At 43.5% G+C, this 15,380-nt stretch overlaps 1 protein-coding gene across 1 annotated transcript; it reads right to left on the reverse strand.

Moving 5' to 3' along the window:
* Positions 1–477: 477 nt before the first annotated feature.
* IDH1 (isocitrate dehydrogenase (NADP(+)) 1) lies at positions 478–15,377 on the reverse strand. Its single transcript, XM_068138411.1, has 9 exons — positions 15,271–15,377; positions 12,471–12,598; positions 10,618–10,909; positions 9,169–9,274; positions 5,710–5,887; positions 5,088–5,239; positions 3,472–3,612; positions 2,582–2,744; positions 478–2,096 (listed from the first exon to the last, which is right to left on the reverse strand). The coding sequence occupies exons 2-9, from the start codon at positions 12,590–12,592 to the stop codon at positions 2,006–2,008; spliced, it is 1,245 nt and encodes a 414-aa protein (XP_067994512.1). The 5' UTR covers positions 12,593–12,598; positions 15,271–15,377; the 3' UTR covers positions 478–2,005.
* Positions 15,378–15,380: the final 3 nt, after the last annotated feature.

Raw genomic sequence — 15,380 nt, forward strand, 5'->3', positions numbered from 1 at the left:
CTGGCCAAGGGCCTTCTGAAGCAGCTGGTATACGGGGAAGCAGACAACTGTGTTTCAGGAAATCCTGTGCTCTTTTTCACTGCAGACTGAGCATCGCCTGGCCTCTACCACTTGCATTTTTAATGTATACTGGTGTTTAACATTGGAGGTTATTGATATTAAGTGTTGGAGAAAGCGGTAGGAAGAAGAAGTGAGTGCAGGGGTAGTAAAAACAGGGAGACCTCTTCTGCCCACACTTACTGATGTTTTTCCCATTGCAAAGTCCAGTGTTCCTCTTTGCTCAGTACTTCAGCAACATCTATCAGTTCATGAGGGTAGATTGGGTCTTGCTGTACTCTGCAGCATCCTCCAGAAGATGGAAACTTCCTTAGCACAGAGGGAAAACAGTGCAGAGAAAACACTTGACCTGCAGTCAGGTAAATGCTACTACATTGCTTACACTTAAGTTACATGATTAAGTCACCAACACAAAGCACATTATTTTAAAATTTATTCCGTTTCCTGAAAGGTACCAGACTTTCCCTTAACTCCAAAAGTGGGGTAGGAGCTAGTAAATAACAAGGAATGTGTTAGAGGTACTGCTAGAGTAGGACCTGACTGTAGCACCATAAATATCAGAAGCCAGGCAGAAACAAAATCTCCAGTTGTCCTGATTGTTTCTGCTGCTTCTATAGGTTAACACTGGGACTTTTTTGAGCTTTTACATGCTTGTGTTAATAACAGAACAGTAGACTACCATGTTCATTCATATTGAAGGCACAGTGACAGCTGCAGAGCTGCATTTTGAACACATCTTCATGCCAAAACAAATGTTAATACTAGCTGATCTAGTCCAAGATGGTATTTCTGTCCTAACCACCACAGCAACTCAGATGCAAGGTGACAGTTTGTCTCCTGCATAACCAGTTTCTGATCCTTGCTGTTTGATACATCAGTTGAAGTTGTATTAGTTCTAAAATAAAACTTTAGTGGAAGTGTTACCTTTAAATCCTTGTGTACTAACTGATGCTTACCACTATACTATAGAACACATCTTGACATACATCAGGACAAATTAAAACTCTTAAGAAAGGAGATTCCAACAGTCAGTTCCAGCCTGTACTGGATGGTACTGACAGGTACTGGAATCTCTGAGGCAGAATTTCCCCATATATGCTGATCACACAAAGGAGAGCCACAAAGAACATTAGTTGGCTTTTATTTTAGTCTGACCAAAAATATTCTTTTAAAAAGCCCCAAACACAAAACCATGGATGGAATAGTTTTCAAAGTCATAACCTGGCTTGCTGTATCACAACAGGGAGGATAAGTAACAGCCTGGACAACTGGAGGAAAGTGAAAAAATTGCACCTTTATAAATTATGGGGTAAATGCATGGCCTGCATTTAGACAGTGCAGCGTAGCTTTGTTAGGCTCTTAGCCTATAGGGCTTGTTTCCGGCATTTACTAAGTGCTTCTCAAATGCTACAGTACTGACTGTAGCAATAGGACCAAATCAGGCTACTATGCTCCAGTTGGAACGGAAAGATAAATCGAGTAAGAGAGGTGCTGCAGTACAGCTGGCATAGCCCTGTGAGCTCACTTACACTCTGTGGACAGTACTGGAGAAATGAGGATGGTCCTGATTTCTAAGGTCTGTTGGACAGTAAGTCATCACTTGTTTGACCAGAGCTGTGATACAGATTGGCTTACAGTCTAACAGAGAAAAGAAACATATCATAAAAGTCATGGAGAGAAACATCAGGTCTGCTACCAATTACATTAGAAATCCAGATCCACATTGAGCCTGAAATCTATCACATTCATCTGCTTAGCAAAAGTAAGGCCTAGGCCAGCAGCTCAACAGGTTTAAGAAAACATGGTCTTTGAAACATTGAAAACAGTATACATGTTCGTTTTTTACTACTATTTGAAATGTTACACAGCTGAGTGAGACAGAGTGCCACTTACACTCTGGTGTAAGTGGGAGATGCTTGATTAGTAGAGCTTGCATAGAATCCATGTCTTATTTAGGCAGAGAGGCCAGCTTCACCTTCAAGTTTTCAGCAAGCTTGTCCATGAACTCAAAGGTGTTCAGGTAGTCAGAGCGTGTGACACTGAGCAGGGGAAAGAAAACAAGACAGATGTTAGTTGTAAAGACACTCAAATGATCAAACCAGGGGAAGGCCAAAGAACTATTAAGTCTTGCCTTTAAACCCAAGAGAGTTATCTCCTACTCATCAGGCTGTTGTTTTTGCCAAAAGGCTTCAAAGAGGAAGTCGGGTAGTATTTTGCAGTGAAGTAGGTCTCCACCCTAACAAATGGGCAAGGCAGGATCTGGCCAAAGTAGCCAGCCTGTGATAAGACAAATGTTTGCAATTCCTTCCCTGGTGCAACAGCAGGTACAGAGCAATGCAGACTAAACTACTTGGGGCAGGCGTTGAGTGTCTCATGTTCTGTTTCTATGTCACTGGGTACAGATGAGCTCTCTTCTGTGACCAGACTCCAGCAATTCCTCACCATATTAAACTTTCCAGCAAATGCTGTTCAGAAACATCAAGTAAAACAGCTTCATCCAAGCACAGCTCATTACTTCACTTACTTAGGTAGGCCTTTGATACAAGCAGCAAGGTCCTTTGTCATGAAGCCAGATTCAATGGTCTCAATGCAGACTTCTTCCAAGGCAGCTGCAAAGGTCTTAAGGCTAGTGTTGTTGTCCAGCTTAGCTCTGTGAGCAAGTCCTCGTGTCCATGCAAAGATGGAGGCTGAGAGAGAACACTAGATTACTCTGACCTTCTAGAACTACCTGTACATTGTTATAATTACTGTTCAATATGACAGTTTATTTTCTAGTGTTAAGAAAACTCAAAACAGAAAATTTGGTATGGGAAGAACACCACTTATCTGAAGAAAAGCAAACCCCAGAAACTATTTGCTGCCTCCAGTAATCTCTTTGTGCTGGTCATTTTATCTTATTTTGTTTCTGCCAAAATCAAGAAGAATGACTGGGGGTAGGACTCTGTGGTTACAAAGTCGTCCTTATGATAGAAGGGTGCATCATCATCTTATACTCTGGTCCCTATGCAATTGTACAGGCTTCTTTCCCTCATGTCCTATGCTAGGTGAACTACTTTAAACATGTACACACCTTGGGTGGTGGCTGGGTCGTTTGGAACATCAGAGAAGGGAGTAAGAAAAACCCAAAACACCAATCAACCTACTCCTTAAGGCCACTGTGGCTATAAATCCATTGTTTCCTGAGGAGTGAAAGCACATTTCAAAGGCTAGGTTAGGTCTAACTTATTGCTCACTCCATTCCAGGTCTGGTTTTGCTCCAGGCTGAAGCTGTCTCCATAAAAGAAAAATGTGTTATGATTTACCAGTTTCACCACTCAGTGGTGCAATTTTCTGCAGAAAGGATGCAGATGTTCTTATTCCAAACCTGTTCTTTCATGTTTTGAAATTGCTCCAGGGCAGTAAAAAGCATCTCACCAATGGGGTTAGTGGAAGTTTCCTGGCCTTTCTGGTGCATGCGGTAGTGACGAGTAACTGTGCCATGAGCAGCTTCTGATTCAACAGTCTTGCCATCAGGGCAGATCAGCACACTGGTCATCATCCCCAGAGAACCGTACCCTATAAAATACACAATTTGAAAAGTTTAGTGTCTCCTTTGGACAGTCCCTTTAAATTCAAACCATCCTACAATCCCCCTGACACCCTCCCAGACTTGATGCGAGTATTGCCAAACAGCAGCGCTGCTGCAACTGACTGGCTAATCCTGACATGCCACAACAACAGCTGACCTGAACAGAAGGTGCTGTTGAGCCATGAGATAAACATATGCAGACATTCTGTACCACTTCAAAGAAATTGGTATTCTCACCTAACTTGCTGTACAGATTTTTACTGAAAAGGTGTGATATGAGAACAAAGATCCTAAAGAAGCAGTGCTGGTCTGCCAATTGCTATCTTCCCCATAGGCTCATAGGAAAGAAACCTATTTCATATCAAGAACATTTGCTCTACTGAAAGGAATCACAAGTTGTCAAAAGCAGACATTCGCATCACCTCTGACCCTGTAGGTTTCAGAGATTTTTATCTTTGAAAGCTTCTTTGCTCAGCAGTCCAACGCATCCTCACTCTGTGGGAGACAGTTCACTGGCACTACTTTATAAAGAGCATATTACATAAACCAACACATCTTGTCCTGTGGGTTTCCGATTCTTTTTATTATTTTTCTTTTGTCACCAGGCAGCTTAGAATTATAGAATGCATCAAAGGGACCCCCAAAGGTCACCTTGTCCAACCCCCTCACAATGAGCAGGGACATCTTTAAATAGATCAGGTTGCTCAAGGCCCAATCAAGTTTGACCTTGAATGTCTCCAGGGATAGGGCCTCCACCATCTCTCTGGGCAACCTGTTCCAGTACACTTCACTACCCTCACCAGAAAGAACTTCTTCCTAATGTTCAACATAAATCCACCCTGCTCTAGTGTAGCTTCTCATCAGTACACTCAAGGCATTTTTTGCAGGGCTGCTCTTAATCTCATTATCCCCCAGCCTGTACTGATAATGAGGATTGCCCCAGTCCAGGTGCAATTGCCTTATTGAACCTCATGAGGTTCACTTAAGCCACTTCTCCAGCCTGCCTAGGTTATATAGTGTTTTGATTAAGCACCAAGGATCTGTACAGTCAAACATATCAACCTCTATTTATACCTGAAAGGTAGCTCTAAGTCCTGATGAAGGTTTTCTTATCTGTAGAGCACCTGACAGTAGGCTCAGCACTAGCTGGCTTAACTCAAGCTGTCAGTGACAGAATCACATCTGTCTGGATACCTTGCATTAGAATGGAAAGCCTTATCAGTAGTTATGTTGGTAGGAACTATCATCTGTTAAAGAAGAGCAACTACACAGTCTACACTCAATGGGTTCTCTGGTAAAAGTGAAATCAGAAATTCTTTGCTTGGTATCTCCATGACTGACCATAGGTTTGAAATGCAAGTTCTGAGACCAAACATCACCTCCTGAGCCATTAGATGCAGTATGAAACACAGTCACAAGAGACTGCTTCTAAACCTGCTTCAATGTAGCAGAGGAAACATACCTTGTGCAACAGAGTCAGATTGCACATCTCCATCATAGTTCTTGCAGGCCCAGACAAAGCCTCCTTCTGATTTGAGGGCCTGAGCAACCATGTCATCAATGAGCCTATGCTCATACCAGATCTTTTTGGCTTCAAACTGGGATTTGTATTCTCTAGAAAACAAAAATGAGAACATCTTGTCTTGTAGATAAAAAACAGGGGTTGCAGAGTTTGTGCAAGTAATTGTGCATAGTGAGATGTATAGACATGAGAGAAAAAAAACACCACAACAACAAAAGGCCCAACAAAGCAACAACTTAAGAAACATCAATCTCCTTTACTCTTTTTTTTCCCTTGCTTGCTTTGCTAAACAACTGCAAGTCTGCTTCAGAATCACAGAGAAGCACATAAAGAACCTGTGACTCTTAGGAGAGATGAACACCAAAGCCATATTTAGCTGAGCTTTTAATATTAAGTAGTCTGTTCTGCAGGACAAGGAAGACTGACAGGGAAGGCAAACAGTTCCCTCAGTTCTCCTGAATCTCTGGAAGTGCTGAATTAACTGTAGCGGCTCACAAGGATGAAGATGTTCCTGCTGTAGGCTTCTATACTGCATTAGGAATAATCCAATTATCCTAGTTACCTGTCATATATCTCTTGGAAGATGTCTTTGAAGCGGCCATCATATCGCTTCAGAATGGTGTTCTTGGTGCTCATGTAGAGAGGCCAGCCTTTAGACAGTGCCATTTGGAAGGAACTGTGGGCAAAATCCTTAATAGACTGGTCAAGATTGTACATTCCCATGGCTACACCACCACAGCCTGTTAATGGAGGGAGAATAGGTAAGAATCAAATAGATTTAGTTTTGGCTCAGGATCTGTCAGTCTCCCCACAGCATAATCTGGCGGGCAGGCAGATTCTTTCAGAAGATTCACTTTGCACTATCAGTTCAAAGCTCCAGCAGTCCTGTGATGCATGTATAGGACGGTGGGTTTTGTTTTACAGATAGGTACATCTTAATATAATACTGTGATCCAATACTCCTAAGAAGTTTCTTCCTAATCCAGCTTAAACAGAAGAACTGTAATAGGGCCACGTATGCTTGAACTCCTACTACAGAGCACTTTTCTATCAAAGGAGCAGGCAACAGTTTGTAGCAGGACTCTCAGTCAAGCTAGAAGTGGGATGGCTCCCATTTTAGGCTTTGACTGCCCTGCAGAACTAACCTCCAGCAGTCAGGGGCAACTTTGCCTAGCTCATTTAAACAAGTCCCCATATGAATAGAACAAACCAGGTTGGAAGAGACCTTCAAGATCATTGCATCCAACCCATCATCCAACACCACCTAATCAACTAAACCATGCAACCAAGCACCCTATCAAGTCTCCTTCTAAACACCTCCAGTGATGGTGACTCCACCACCTCCCCAGGCAGCACATTCCAATGGGCAATCACTCTCTCTGTGAAGAATTTCTCACTAACGTCCAGTCTGAACCTCCCCTGGTGCAGCTTGAGACTGTGCCCTCTTGTTCTGGTGCTGGTTGCCTAGGAGAAGAGACCAGCCCCCACCTGTCTACAACCACCATTCAGGTAGTCATAGAGAGCAATAAGGTCTCCCCTGAGCCTCCTCCAGGCTAAGCAATCCCAGCTCCCTCAGCCTCTCCTCACAGGGCTTGTGCTCCAAACCACTCACCAACTTTGTTGCCACTCTCTGGACACATTCGAGCAAGTCAACATCTTTCCTAAACTGAGGGGCCCAGAACTGGACACAGTACTCAAGGTGTGGCCTAACCAGTGCTGAGTGCAGGGGCACAATGACTTCCCTGCTCCTGCTGGCCACACTGTTCCTGATGCAGGCCAGGATGCCATTAGCCCTCTTGGCCACCTGGGCACACTGCAGGCTCATGTTCAGCCTACCATCAACCAGTACCCCCAGGTCCCTCTCTGCCTGGCTGCTCTCCAGCCACTCTGACCCCAGCCTGTAGCACTGCATGGGGTTGTTGTGGCCGACGTGCAGAACCTGGCACTTGGATGTGTTAAATCTCGTGCCGTTGGACTTTGCCCATCTGTCCAGCCTGTCAAGGTCCCTCTGCATTTTTGCATTCCTATGCATTCTTGCAACTTTTTAGGATGCATCTGACCTATTCTGCAGCTTTGTTTCATTTGCTCAGGCTGACTTCCAGTAAGTTGTGGGAAGAACAGCCAGTCATCTGGATGCAAGAGGAAGTCCTGAGAAGGTTCTGTGGAACTTTCAAAACTCACATGATTTGGATGTGTTAGCAGCCTGAATATAAGCATCTTAAACTTACAGCCCAGCTCACCTTGGGGAGAGCAGCATTCAGATCATGGGAGAGGCTGATTGTGGGTCAAAGTAGGGCTTCACAAAAAAGCTCTGTCATCTTCTAGAGCACAGCTCTTTGTTTCTAGTGAAAAGTAGATACCATGTACTTAATTTGAAGCACCTCGCTATCACCACCTCTCTAGTTGGCCGCACAGTGCCCTTATCAGGGATCTTTGCTCTGGAAACACCCTAAATGTTTTGGGGGGGTTATTATTATTTATTTATGAAAATACCTTTTCATAATATCAAGTTGTCCTTGCTTCCAGACAGTTGTTTAGTGTACAGACATGCATGCAGAATGAAGAGGGGAAGCCAGGGGAGGCTTATCTGCTTGCCAAGACAGCAAGGTCTTTTACGGTTAGCATTGGCAAAGAATGAAATTCCTGTTCCTACCAGTTAAAGTACCCTCCTGCCTCCATTAGCAAGACAAGCACAGAACAGGGTTTGGTCAGCTACAGAGACTGTGTCTGCTGGAACAGTGGTTTCTTAAGTTTCTGGATGAAAGCTATGAATGCATAGAGGTAAAAAAACCCAATCATGTTACAACCATACAATCCTACTGCCTAATAAAAATCTCTTGGTTCAGTGTCAAGACTGAACATATTAGCAATAGAACAAGCTTCCTTTGCTTTGTGAAGCTAACTGTTGTGCCATCATATCTATGGGGAGCAGAGTTCCTCCAGACCAACAGCAGTAATCTGCCATCTTTGCACTTCCTTGCTTTCTGATTGCTGATGCAACGCAGAGTAGGGAAACAGAGTGGCAGCTGGAACTGCCAGACATCTCCAATACAAGCTCACCATTTCATCAAGTGGAAACAGATTAGGACTGGCAGTAAAGCAAATGAACTCCATATGAAAGGCTGTGCAACAAGAGATAGAAGAGGTTTCTGTGTGCAAGAATGCCAGATAAATCATTGCCAAGAAGGAGCCTATGGCAGTTTTGCCAAGCCTACTGCATACAAACTAGAATTCTGAGGTTTACATGGGTGTATTAGGTATTAATAGCTAGAAACAAAACATTGCATACTCCCATACACAGGTCACCATAAGGCTTCAGATCCTGAACCCTGTGATCACTAATAAGCAATAGACATAGCTTGTGTGAAGTTTTCTAACACCAGGGTTCTAGCAATGTGTTTGCAATTGTTTTCAGGCAACAAAGCTTAGCGTTATCAGGACTCCTTCTCCTGAGCCTAGCAATGTCTACAATGAGCACAGCAATATTGCTGGGAAGGACACCAATACTTTTGGGACTGCAGCTGTTAGAACAGTTAGAGCCTACACAGCCAGAAGCATACTTGTCAAACCTCCTTTTTACCTTACAGAATAAGTGCCAATTCTCATTTGAAAAAAAGAAGAAAGACTGCTTAATGAAGAAGGCTACAAACTGTAAAGGTATATAGAGTCCAGTGAGACAAGCTAAAAATAGAAAGAATTATAACCAAATAGTTCTCAAATATATCTCCCCATAGATCTGTTTAAATAGCAAGTCTGTCTCTGATCAGAGCAAAAATCATACATGCTGCTATGAGAGTCATCACACAAGCATAACAGGCCAGTCTTGTATGACTGTGTTTGATCTACCTCTTTGATCCCAAGATTTCAAATAACTGTCAGTACTACTTAGAGAAAAGAAGGCCCTGACATTCTCCCCCACTCCACCTGACATCATATTTTACCAAACAGATCTGACTGATACTTCAAGGTTGAATTCAACCAAAACCATAAGTTTTAATCACAGCTTAGAGATAATACCTACTTTCAAAGTTATGGACCAGATATGTGACTGGTTTGCCACCATCTCCTGGAGTGTAGGTCATCTCTACTTTTCCAGGCCCAGGTACCACAAAATCAGTTGCTCTGTACTGTTAAAAAAAAACAACACCAAACCAACAATAAAAAGTTGCCATGATGATTTTTGCTATCAGGAGAACAGACCCATAAAAGACAGCCTGCATGTAGGAGGGCAGGGTGCAGGATAGCATGAACAGTTTACCAAAAATCCCACTGACCATGCTCTGTATTTCAGCAATGTGGTCATTGGATTATTTTACTAGAGAGTAGAAAGACAAGTAGTCAAGAGTCTGCCTGTTTCAAAAGAGATCCTGCTGTCTGAGGGAAAGCTTAGAAATTTTTGCAGGTGCACTGAAGTTTTAAAGTGTTGTGTGATCCGTGAGTAGAAAGGCTCCTCTTCCTGCCTCAAAAAATGCCATTCATATCACAACTACTAACATCACAAATAAGGGAGAAAAGGGAGAATCATGTAGCACCTTAACAAAGGCCATTATTTCTATCCATCACTCGACATTGGAAAGGCCAATCTGCAGTAAGAGTGCTTTGAGTTCTGTAAACGGGTACACATTTTACTCCTGAGCTACACAGGCTCTAAAGACGACCCAAATTGTACTTCAATTTTTTAAAATGTGTCTTATCTTCCCAACTGTCCTGAACAGTACTATTTAAGCTTGCATTTCCTTGAAAATCACCATTGTTTATCATGTACTTTCACTCCTATTGAGCAAATCCTAGCTTAGAGAAGTGTCTTAATCATATGTCCTTTACATGTTCCTATATTATTCCTTTCAGTTTAATCTCATACTTTGGCAGGGTTTCAATCCTCTCCCTTAGTCCATTGTATCCTATTTTTATTTTGACCTCCTCCATTATTCAGTACTCTTCAGGATGCTGAACCCCATTCTTTTGTAGTGTCAGGGATCTGCAATTATTCTCCTCTTGGAAATTTATTCTTTTACCTTTCCATCCCAACTGATAATATGAGTTACCTAAAATAGATAAATGCACAGATTGAAGGCATCTGAGTCTTCTAGGAAACCTTTCTTTTGTCATGTTTGACTGCTTCATGGCATATTACTACCACAGAAGACAGTTTCTTTGATTCTTCTGGGCTACCCAAAGGCTGCTACACTGAATGCTATGCCAGGGCTTTCCACGGCCTTGTACTACCTCTGGCAGGAGAGCCTTTTAATGCAGTTCATACAGCATTATAAACCATCTAATGAAGAGATGTGTGAACCAGGCTCTCCTGTACTTTGCTGGGTGCTGTACAAAGTGCGGGCAAATACTCACTCCTGGGTGGAGTGCCAGGGATAGCAGCAGCACAGGGATGTCTCTAAATCTGTGTAGCGCTACACTAGCCAGAACTAAGCCTGTTGAGATAAAGAGAAGGGTAAGCACTGAAGCAACTCACTTGATCCCCGTAAGCGTGACGGCCGATGACAATGGGTTTCACCCATCCAGACACCAATCGGGGAATGTTCTTGCAGATAATAGCCTCCCTGAAGACAGTGCCACCTAGGATGTTTCTAATTGTCCCATTTGGAGACTTCCACATCTGCTTCAACTTGAACTCCTCCACTCTCTTCTCATCAGGAGTGATGGTTGCACACTTTATGCCAACATTGTACTTCTTTATTGCTTCAGCAGCTTCCACAGTTACTTTATCATTTGTAGCATCACGATGCTCAATGCCCAAGTCATAGCTGTAACAAATCCATAGATGGTCAGAACTGCCCAGGACATTTGTGTCCATCAGGGAAGATAAAAGGTCCTATATATGCCTGAATAGTTTCAGGTGTCTACCGTAACTGAAGTTATCCCTCTTCTACTGCAAATGCTTCTGGAGTGGAATAACATATACTTATACACTGATACTTCTGCCGCTGGTAGTGGTAGGAGAAAGGACAGCTTTAACTTACAACTCAGGCATGCTACCATCATGGGACTTGGCCAGTATTTCTTCTGCCTTCCCTTCTAAGCTTCCTGGCAATGCAAGCTTCCAGTCTAGGATTATAATGGTATGAAACAGTACAATCCCCAGAGGAATATGGGCATTTATCTCAAACCACTTTTGCCAGGGATTCTGGCTCCTTTCATATACTGAGTTTATGAAGCTACACTAGGCTTCAGATCAAAAAGTGCTTTGACAATGGACCCACAATCCTGGTCTGGCAGCAAACAGGCCAATATTCTCAGTCAGAGGAAGCACATTTCCCACACTGTTTTAACAGCTTGTAAGAGAACAACGGGTGCCCAGCATGGGACAGCCCTGAAGCACAGCCAGCTGTACATGAATCTAGCCATTGTGCTGCCTCAGCCAGGGGTCTGCTTTCCCTCCTTTCCTTGCTCTTTGAAAAGGGGCACTCTTCAGATTGCATGCATTCACTATGATACAGGAGTCCTGTTAGCTCGAGTTCTCAACACCAGCAAGAAAATTACTCCAGAAGAACGGGAAAGAGGTCAGACTTGCAGGTTTAAGAATGACAGATATCTTTGAAGACCTCTGTCCACGTGCCTAGGAGCAATGGAGCTGGATACTTCTCTAATGATTCTCTGTGGCTAGAAAGGGAAGAGATTATTTATTCTACTTAACCAGGTCCTGTCCATGTCCCTTTTACCATACCAGCTGCTACTATTTGTTTTTTCCAGAGGTGTGTAGGAGCACAGCCTAGGCTTATAATTGCAATAGTTAGCTCATACTGCCAGCAGCAGAGCTCAGGTTTACAGGACATCAGGGTCTGTGCCCTACAACCACTCTTTTGCCCTCTGTCTGATCCTCAAACAGAGATGACAAGAAGCCATAATCCCTCCTGGAATCCACAGATGCTGTGTTTCATGTCAAGGAGTGGCCAAAACACTCCATGTTTCTAATTGCTTAGAAGTCATGCAGACTGCCCAGTTCCTAGAAAGTCAAGATAGAGGAGATAAAAGTGCGAACCGTGTCCTGTGAGAGACTTCAGAGGCACAACACAAAAAAAAAAAGCCTAACTCACAATTAAGCATTCACTGCTTACTTATGAGAAACTCCAGAGGATCTGCCAACAGACTAATAAAATACATTCACCATGACCCCACGTTTTCTTGAGTATTTAGTGAGATGGCCCTTTGGTAAGTTAACCAGGGGAGTCTGCTGGGAACTTTACCAGTACATCAAAGGGCTAGTCTCATTCTATGAATCTCTTACTGCTAAATAAAACAGGATCAATTCCCAATGACACATGCAAATTGCAGTACAAAGTGTCTGTGTGTCATAAAAGCTATTACCTGTGCAAATCCAGATCTACATATGGAAAAATCAGCTTTTCTTTAATTAGTTCCCAGATGACCCGTGTCATTTCATCTCCTTGCATCTCCACAACAGAGCCTCCATGAATTTTTTTAGACATCTTGAGCTGTAACAGACATAAGAAATCACAACCCAAGTTCAAAAACTGCCAACACATCACTAATACATGTATCCTGCATTTTAACAAGACCACTAGAAGGAAAACATTAACAGCACACAGGAAAGCTTTCCTAAAAGTCTTGAAAATAACCACATCTTATCCCTAGTTTCATGCTAACTGGTATTTTTCTTAAAGTCCTAGCTCCTAGAGACATCTATCCAAGGGTGAAAATAAGGGTTAATATCTGAGATTTAAGGACATGCGTTCTAAGGGCATAAGCTTTGATTATGGTTGTATGAAAGAATTTGAAAACATGAGCAAACTCTTCCCCAAATTCCACAGAAACAGATGAGCACTGTTTATTTTTAGATTTCATGAGTTTCAGACCAGTTGCCTGATTATCTTCCTTTTTCTGAAAAAGAGAAGTTAATGGGTGTTATTTTAATTACAGTTCATATTGCTAGCACTATAAAGATTAATATATTATTAACTTCCCCTCCCATGAAGGAAACAGGTCCAGAAGTCCAAAGGCCACACCATGGATACTTTCTCCTAGCAAGCTTTATTTCTGCTGTTAAAACAAACACTGGACAGACTGGTTTCCTGTATGGAACAGAGGTTTCCCAATGTATTTGTTCAAAAACTTTCAAAAAATAAACCTGAACTCTGCCCTTCTATTTGCACCTTGCTCTTTGGCAAAACCCAGCCTCACAAGCTGCCGAACTGCTCTAACACAGTGCCCTGCTTTCTGACAGCGTTTCTCAGTTCTGATTACGCAAGAGCTATGACTTGGCAAGTTTCTTCTCCCAAGACAGCCCTGTTCTTGTATTCAGCTGTTCAGATATTACAGTAAGACACTAAACCCTTGTGCCTGAGGTTGAAGTCTCACAGATACTGAAGTCCAAGAAGGGTTTTATTGAGAATAAGAATGCCTACTGTAGACAGTTTATTCACCTAGATGAAATTATTCAGAGGTGTGAAATTTGTAATGCAAGGACCCTAGGTTGTAAGCACGTGGGGAAACTGCTCCCTATTAACTTGTGATTTCCAAAATCCAATCTGTTAAACATTTTTAGTCCAGGGAGAGAATGAACTTTCTAAGCTGTGCTCTAGTTACTGCATGAAGCTGTTTCAAACTTTTTACAGAAAAAATTAATAAAATGAGGCTGAGTTATTGAGACTCACTTTACTGTGAGCACATAAACTTGAAAAATTAGCTAGTCTGAAGCACTCCAACCCCAAAGATAGATCTTGACTTATATTAGACCTCTCTCATAGAAAATATTAACTTCACGTGACCATACTGTTTCTGAACTCAGCTTAGTTGTGCATGTATTTCCACCTGTAACTCTCTAAATAAGGACTGTATCACACTGTTGTGGCCTAGGCACAGGATTACTACTCTGGAGACTTCAGCATTGCTTTTGGCATTTACACAGTCTGAGGCAAAGGTTGATTCATTTAAGCTGTCACTTGTTTTGTGGTTTTGTCCCTGCTTAAGTAAAACAAATTAGACTATGTCCGTTATAACAATAAGTTTTGTGAAGCTTGTTTCGGACCTATACAGTGCAGTTGTCACAAGGAAAACACAAAGGTAGGTGAAATGCACCTCCACTGAGATACATCTCCACTGATATGTGGAAACAGCAGCTTCTTAAACAAGCCTGACATATCCTGTGTGTTTACCTGGTCACAGCCCTTGCACTTGTCTCTTCCTCAAACACTGATACCCCAGTTCCTTGATGTACAGGAGTAATACCGCAGTAGCAGCATCCCTCTTCTGCACACCAATAGACATGTCAGGAGGTTCTTCTAGAGAGCACACATTCCTTAAACTTTGTCACTCTTCCCCTTTGATTTTGCAATCTCCAGAAGTGCCAAAAGTCAACACGGTTTTTCTCCTACAGCAGCCCTTCTTTAAATACATTCAACCCAGGCGTTAGTCAAGGCAGCTTCGAAGAAACATTGTGAATTTCTAAATACTCTTTGGTCTTCAAGAAGGACTCGGGACCTACAATCAATAATTAACTATTGCAACAACTCCTTAATACAAGTTTATGAAATAGCCCTTGAGATCAGGCATGCTCTCAGCGAGAGCAGTGCAGATCGCTGTCTCACTAACAGAGGTCTTGCCTGCACTTGTTTTTCGACAGCGTCGCCCTCCCTCCAGGCCCGCAACCCGCCCCTGACAACGCGATGCGGGCTAGCTCGTCTGCCGTAGGTAAGACACGGCTGACCAGGCCGCGGGCTGCAGCCAGTGCCCCGACTGAGACTGAAATTCAGACGCCGGCACCACTTCAGCACGGCAGTGCCTGAGGGCGCTCACCCCAGCCCTAGGTGGGGCTCCTCGGGATACGCAAGGGGTACCAGGCGCCACTGGCATCAGCTAATACTACCGACTATATAGAGGTATGGAGGTTAGGAGTGAAGAAAGCCCAGCCCGGCACACCTTCAGCACCCGGGGCTCGCCAGCGCTACCTGCAAAGGGAGGAGGTGCTGAGGAAGTGAGCCTGCCGCAGAACCCCCCCCCGCTGAGCCGTGCTCTTTAAGCACAAGCCCACTCTCTCTCAGGCCCCTCTGGAGAATGGATAAAGCCGCGCCCGCGAGTGGAAGAACAAAGGGTGCGATATGGCCCCCTCCCACCTTACCCGGGGACCCTGAGAACCGAGACCTGTTACCTGCAGAAGCTGCCTGTCTACCTCTCAAGGAGACGCAGGGCCTTCTCCCTGTGCGGGGCCTTTTATGGGACCGCGCCCCCGCCACCGCCCGGCCCCGCCGCCGCGGCGCC

Source organism: Melanerpes formicivorus, unplaced genomic scaffold, assembly GCF_026170545.1.
Source record: "Melanerpes formicivorus ecotype bairdi unplaced genomic scaffold, bMelFor1.0.p_v2 SCAF_5, whole genome shotgun sequence".
Classification (NCBI taxonomy): Eukaryota; Metazoa; Chordata; class Aves; order Piciformes; family Picidae; genus Melanerpes; species Melanerpes formicivorus.

What these genes read in the sequence shown, in the direction of transcription:
- IDH1 (XM_068138411.1), bottom strand. Translation starts at nt 12,592, where the DNA reads ATGTCTAAAAAAATTCATGGAGGCTCTGTTGTGGAGATGCAAGGAGAT. An exon ending in TTCCAAGAGATATATGACAG is followed by an intron (nt 5,240 to 5,709) that starts GTAACTAGGATA and finishes TTTGTTTTCTAG; the next exon opens with AGAATACAAATCCCAGTTTG. An exon ending in AACTTCCACTAACCCCATTG is followed by an intron (nt 2,745 to 3,471) that starts GTGAGATGCTTT and finishes GTTCTCTCTCAG; the next exon opens with CCTCCATCTTTGCATGGACA.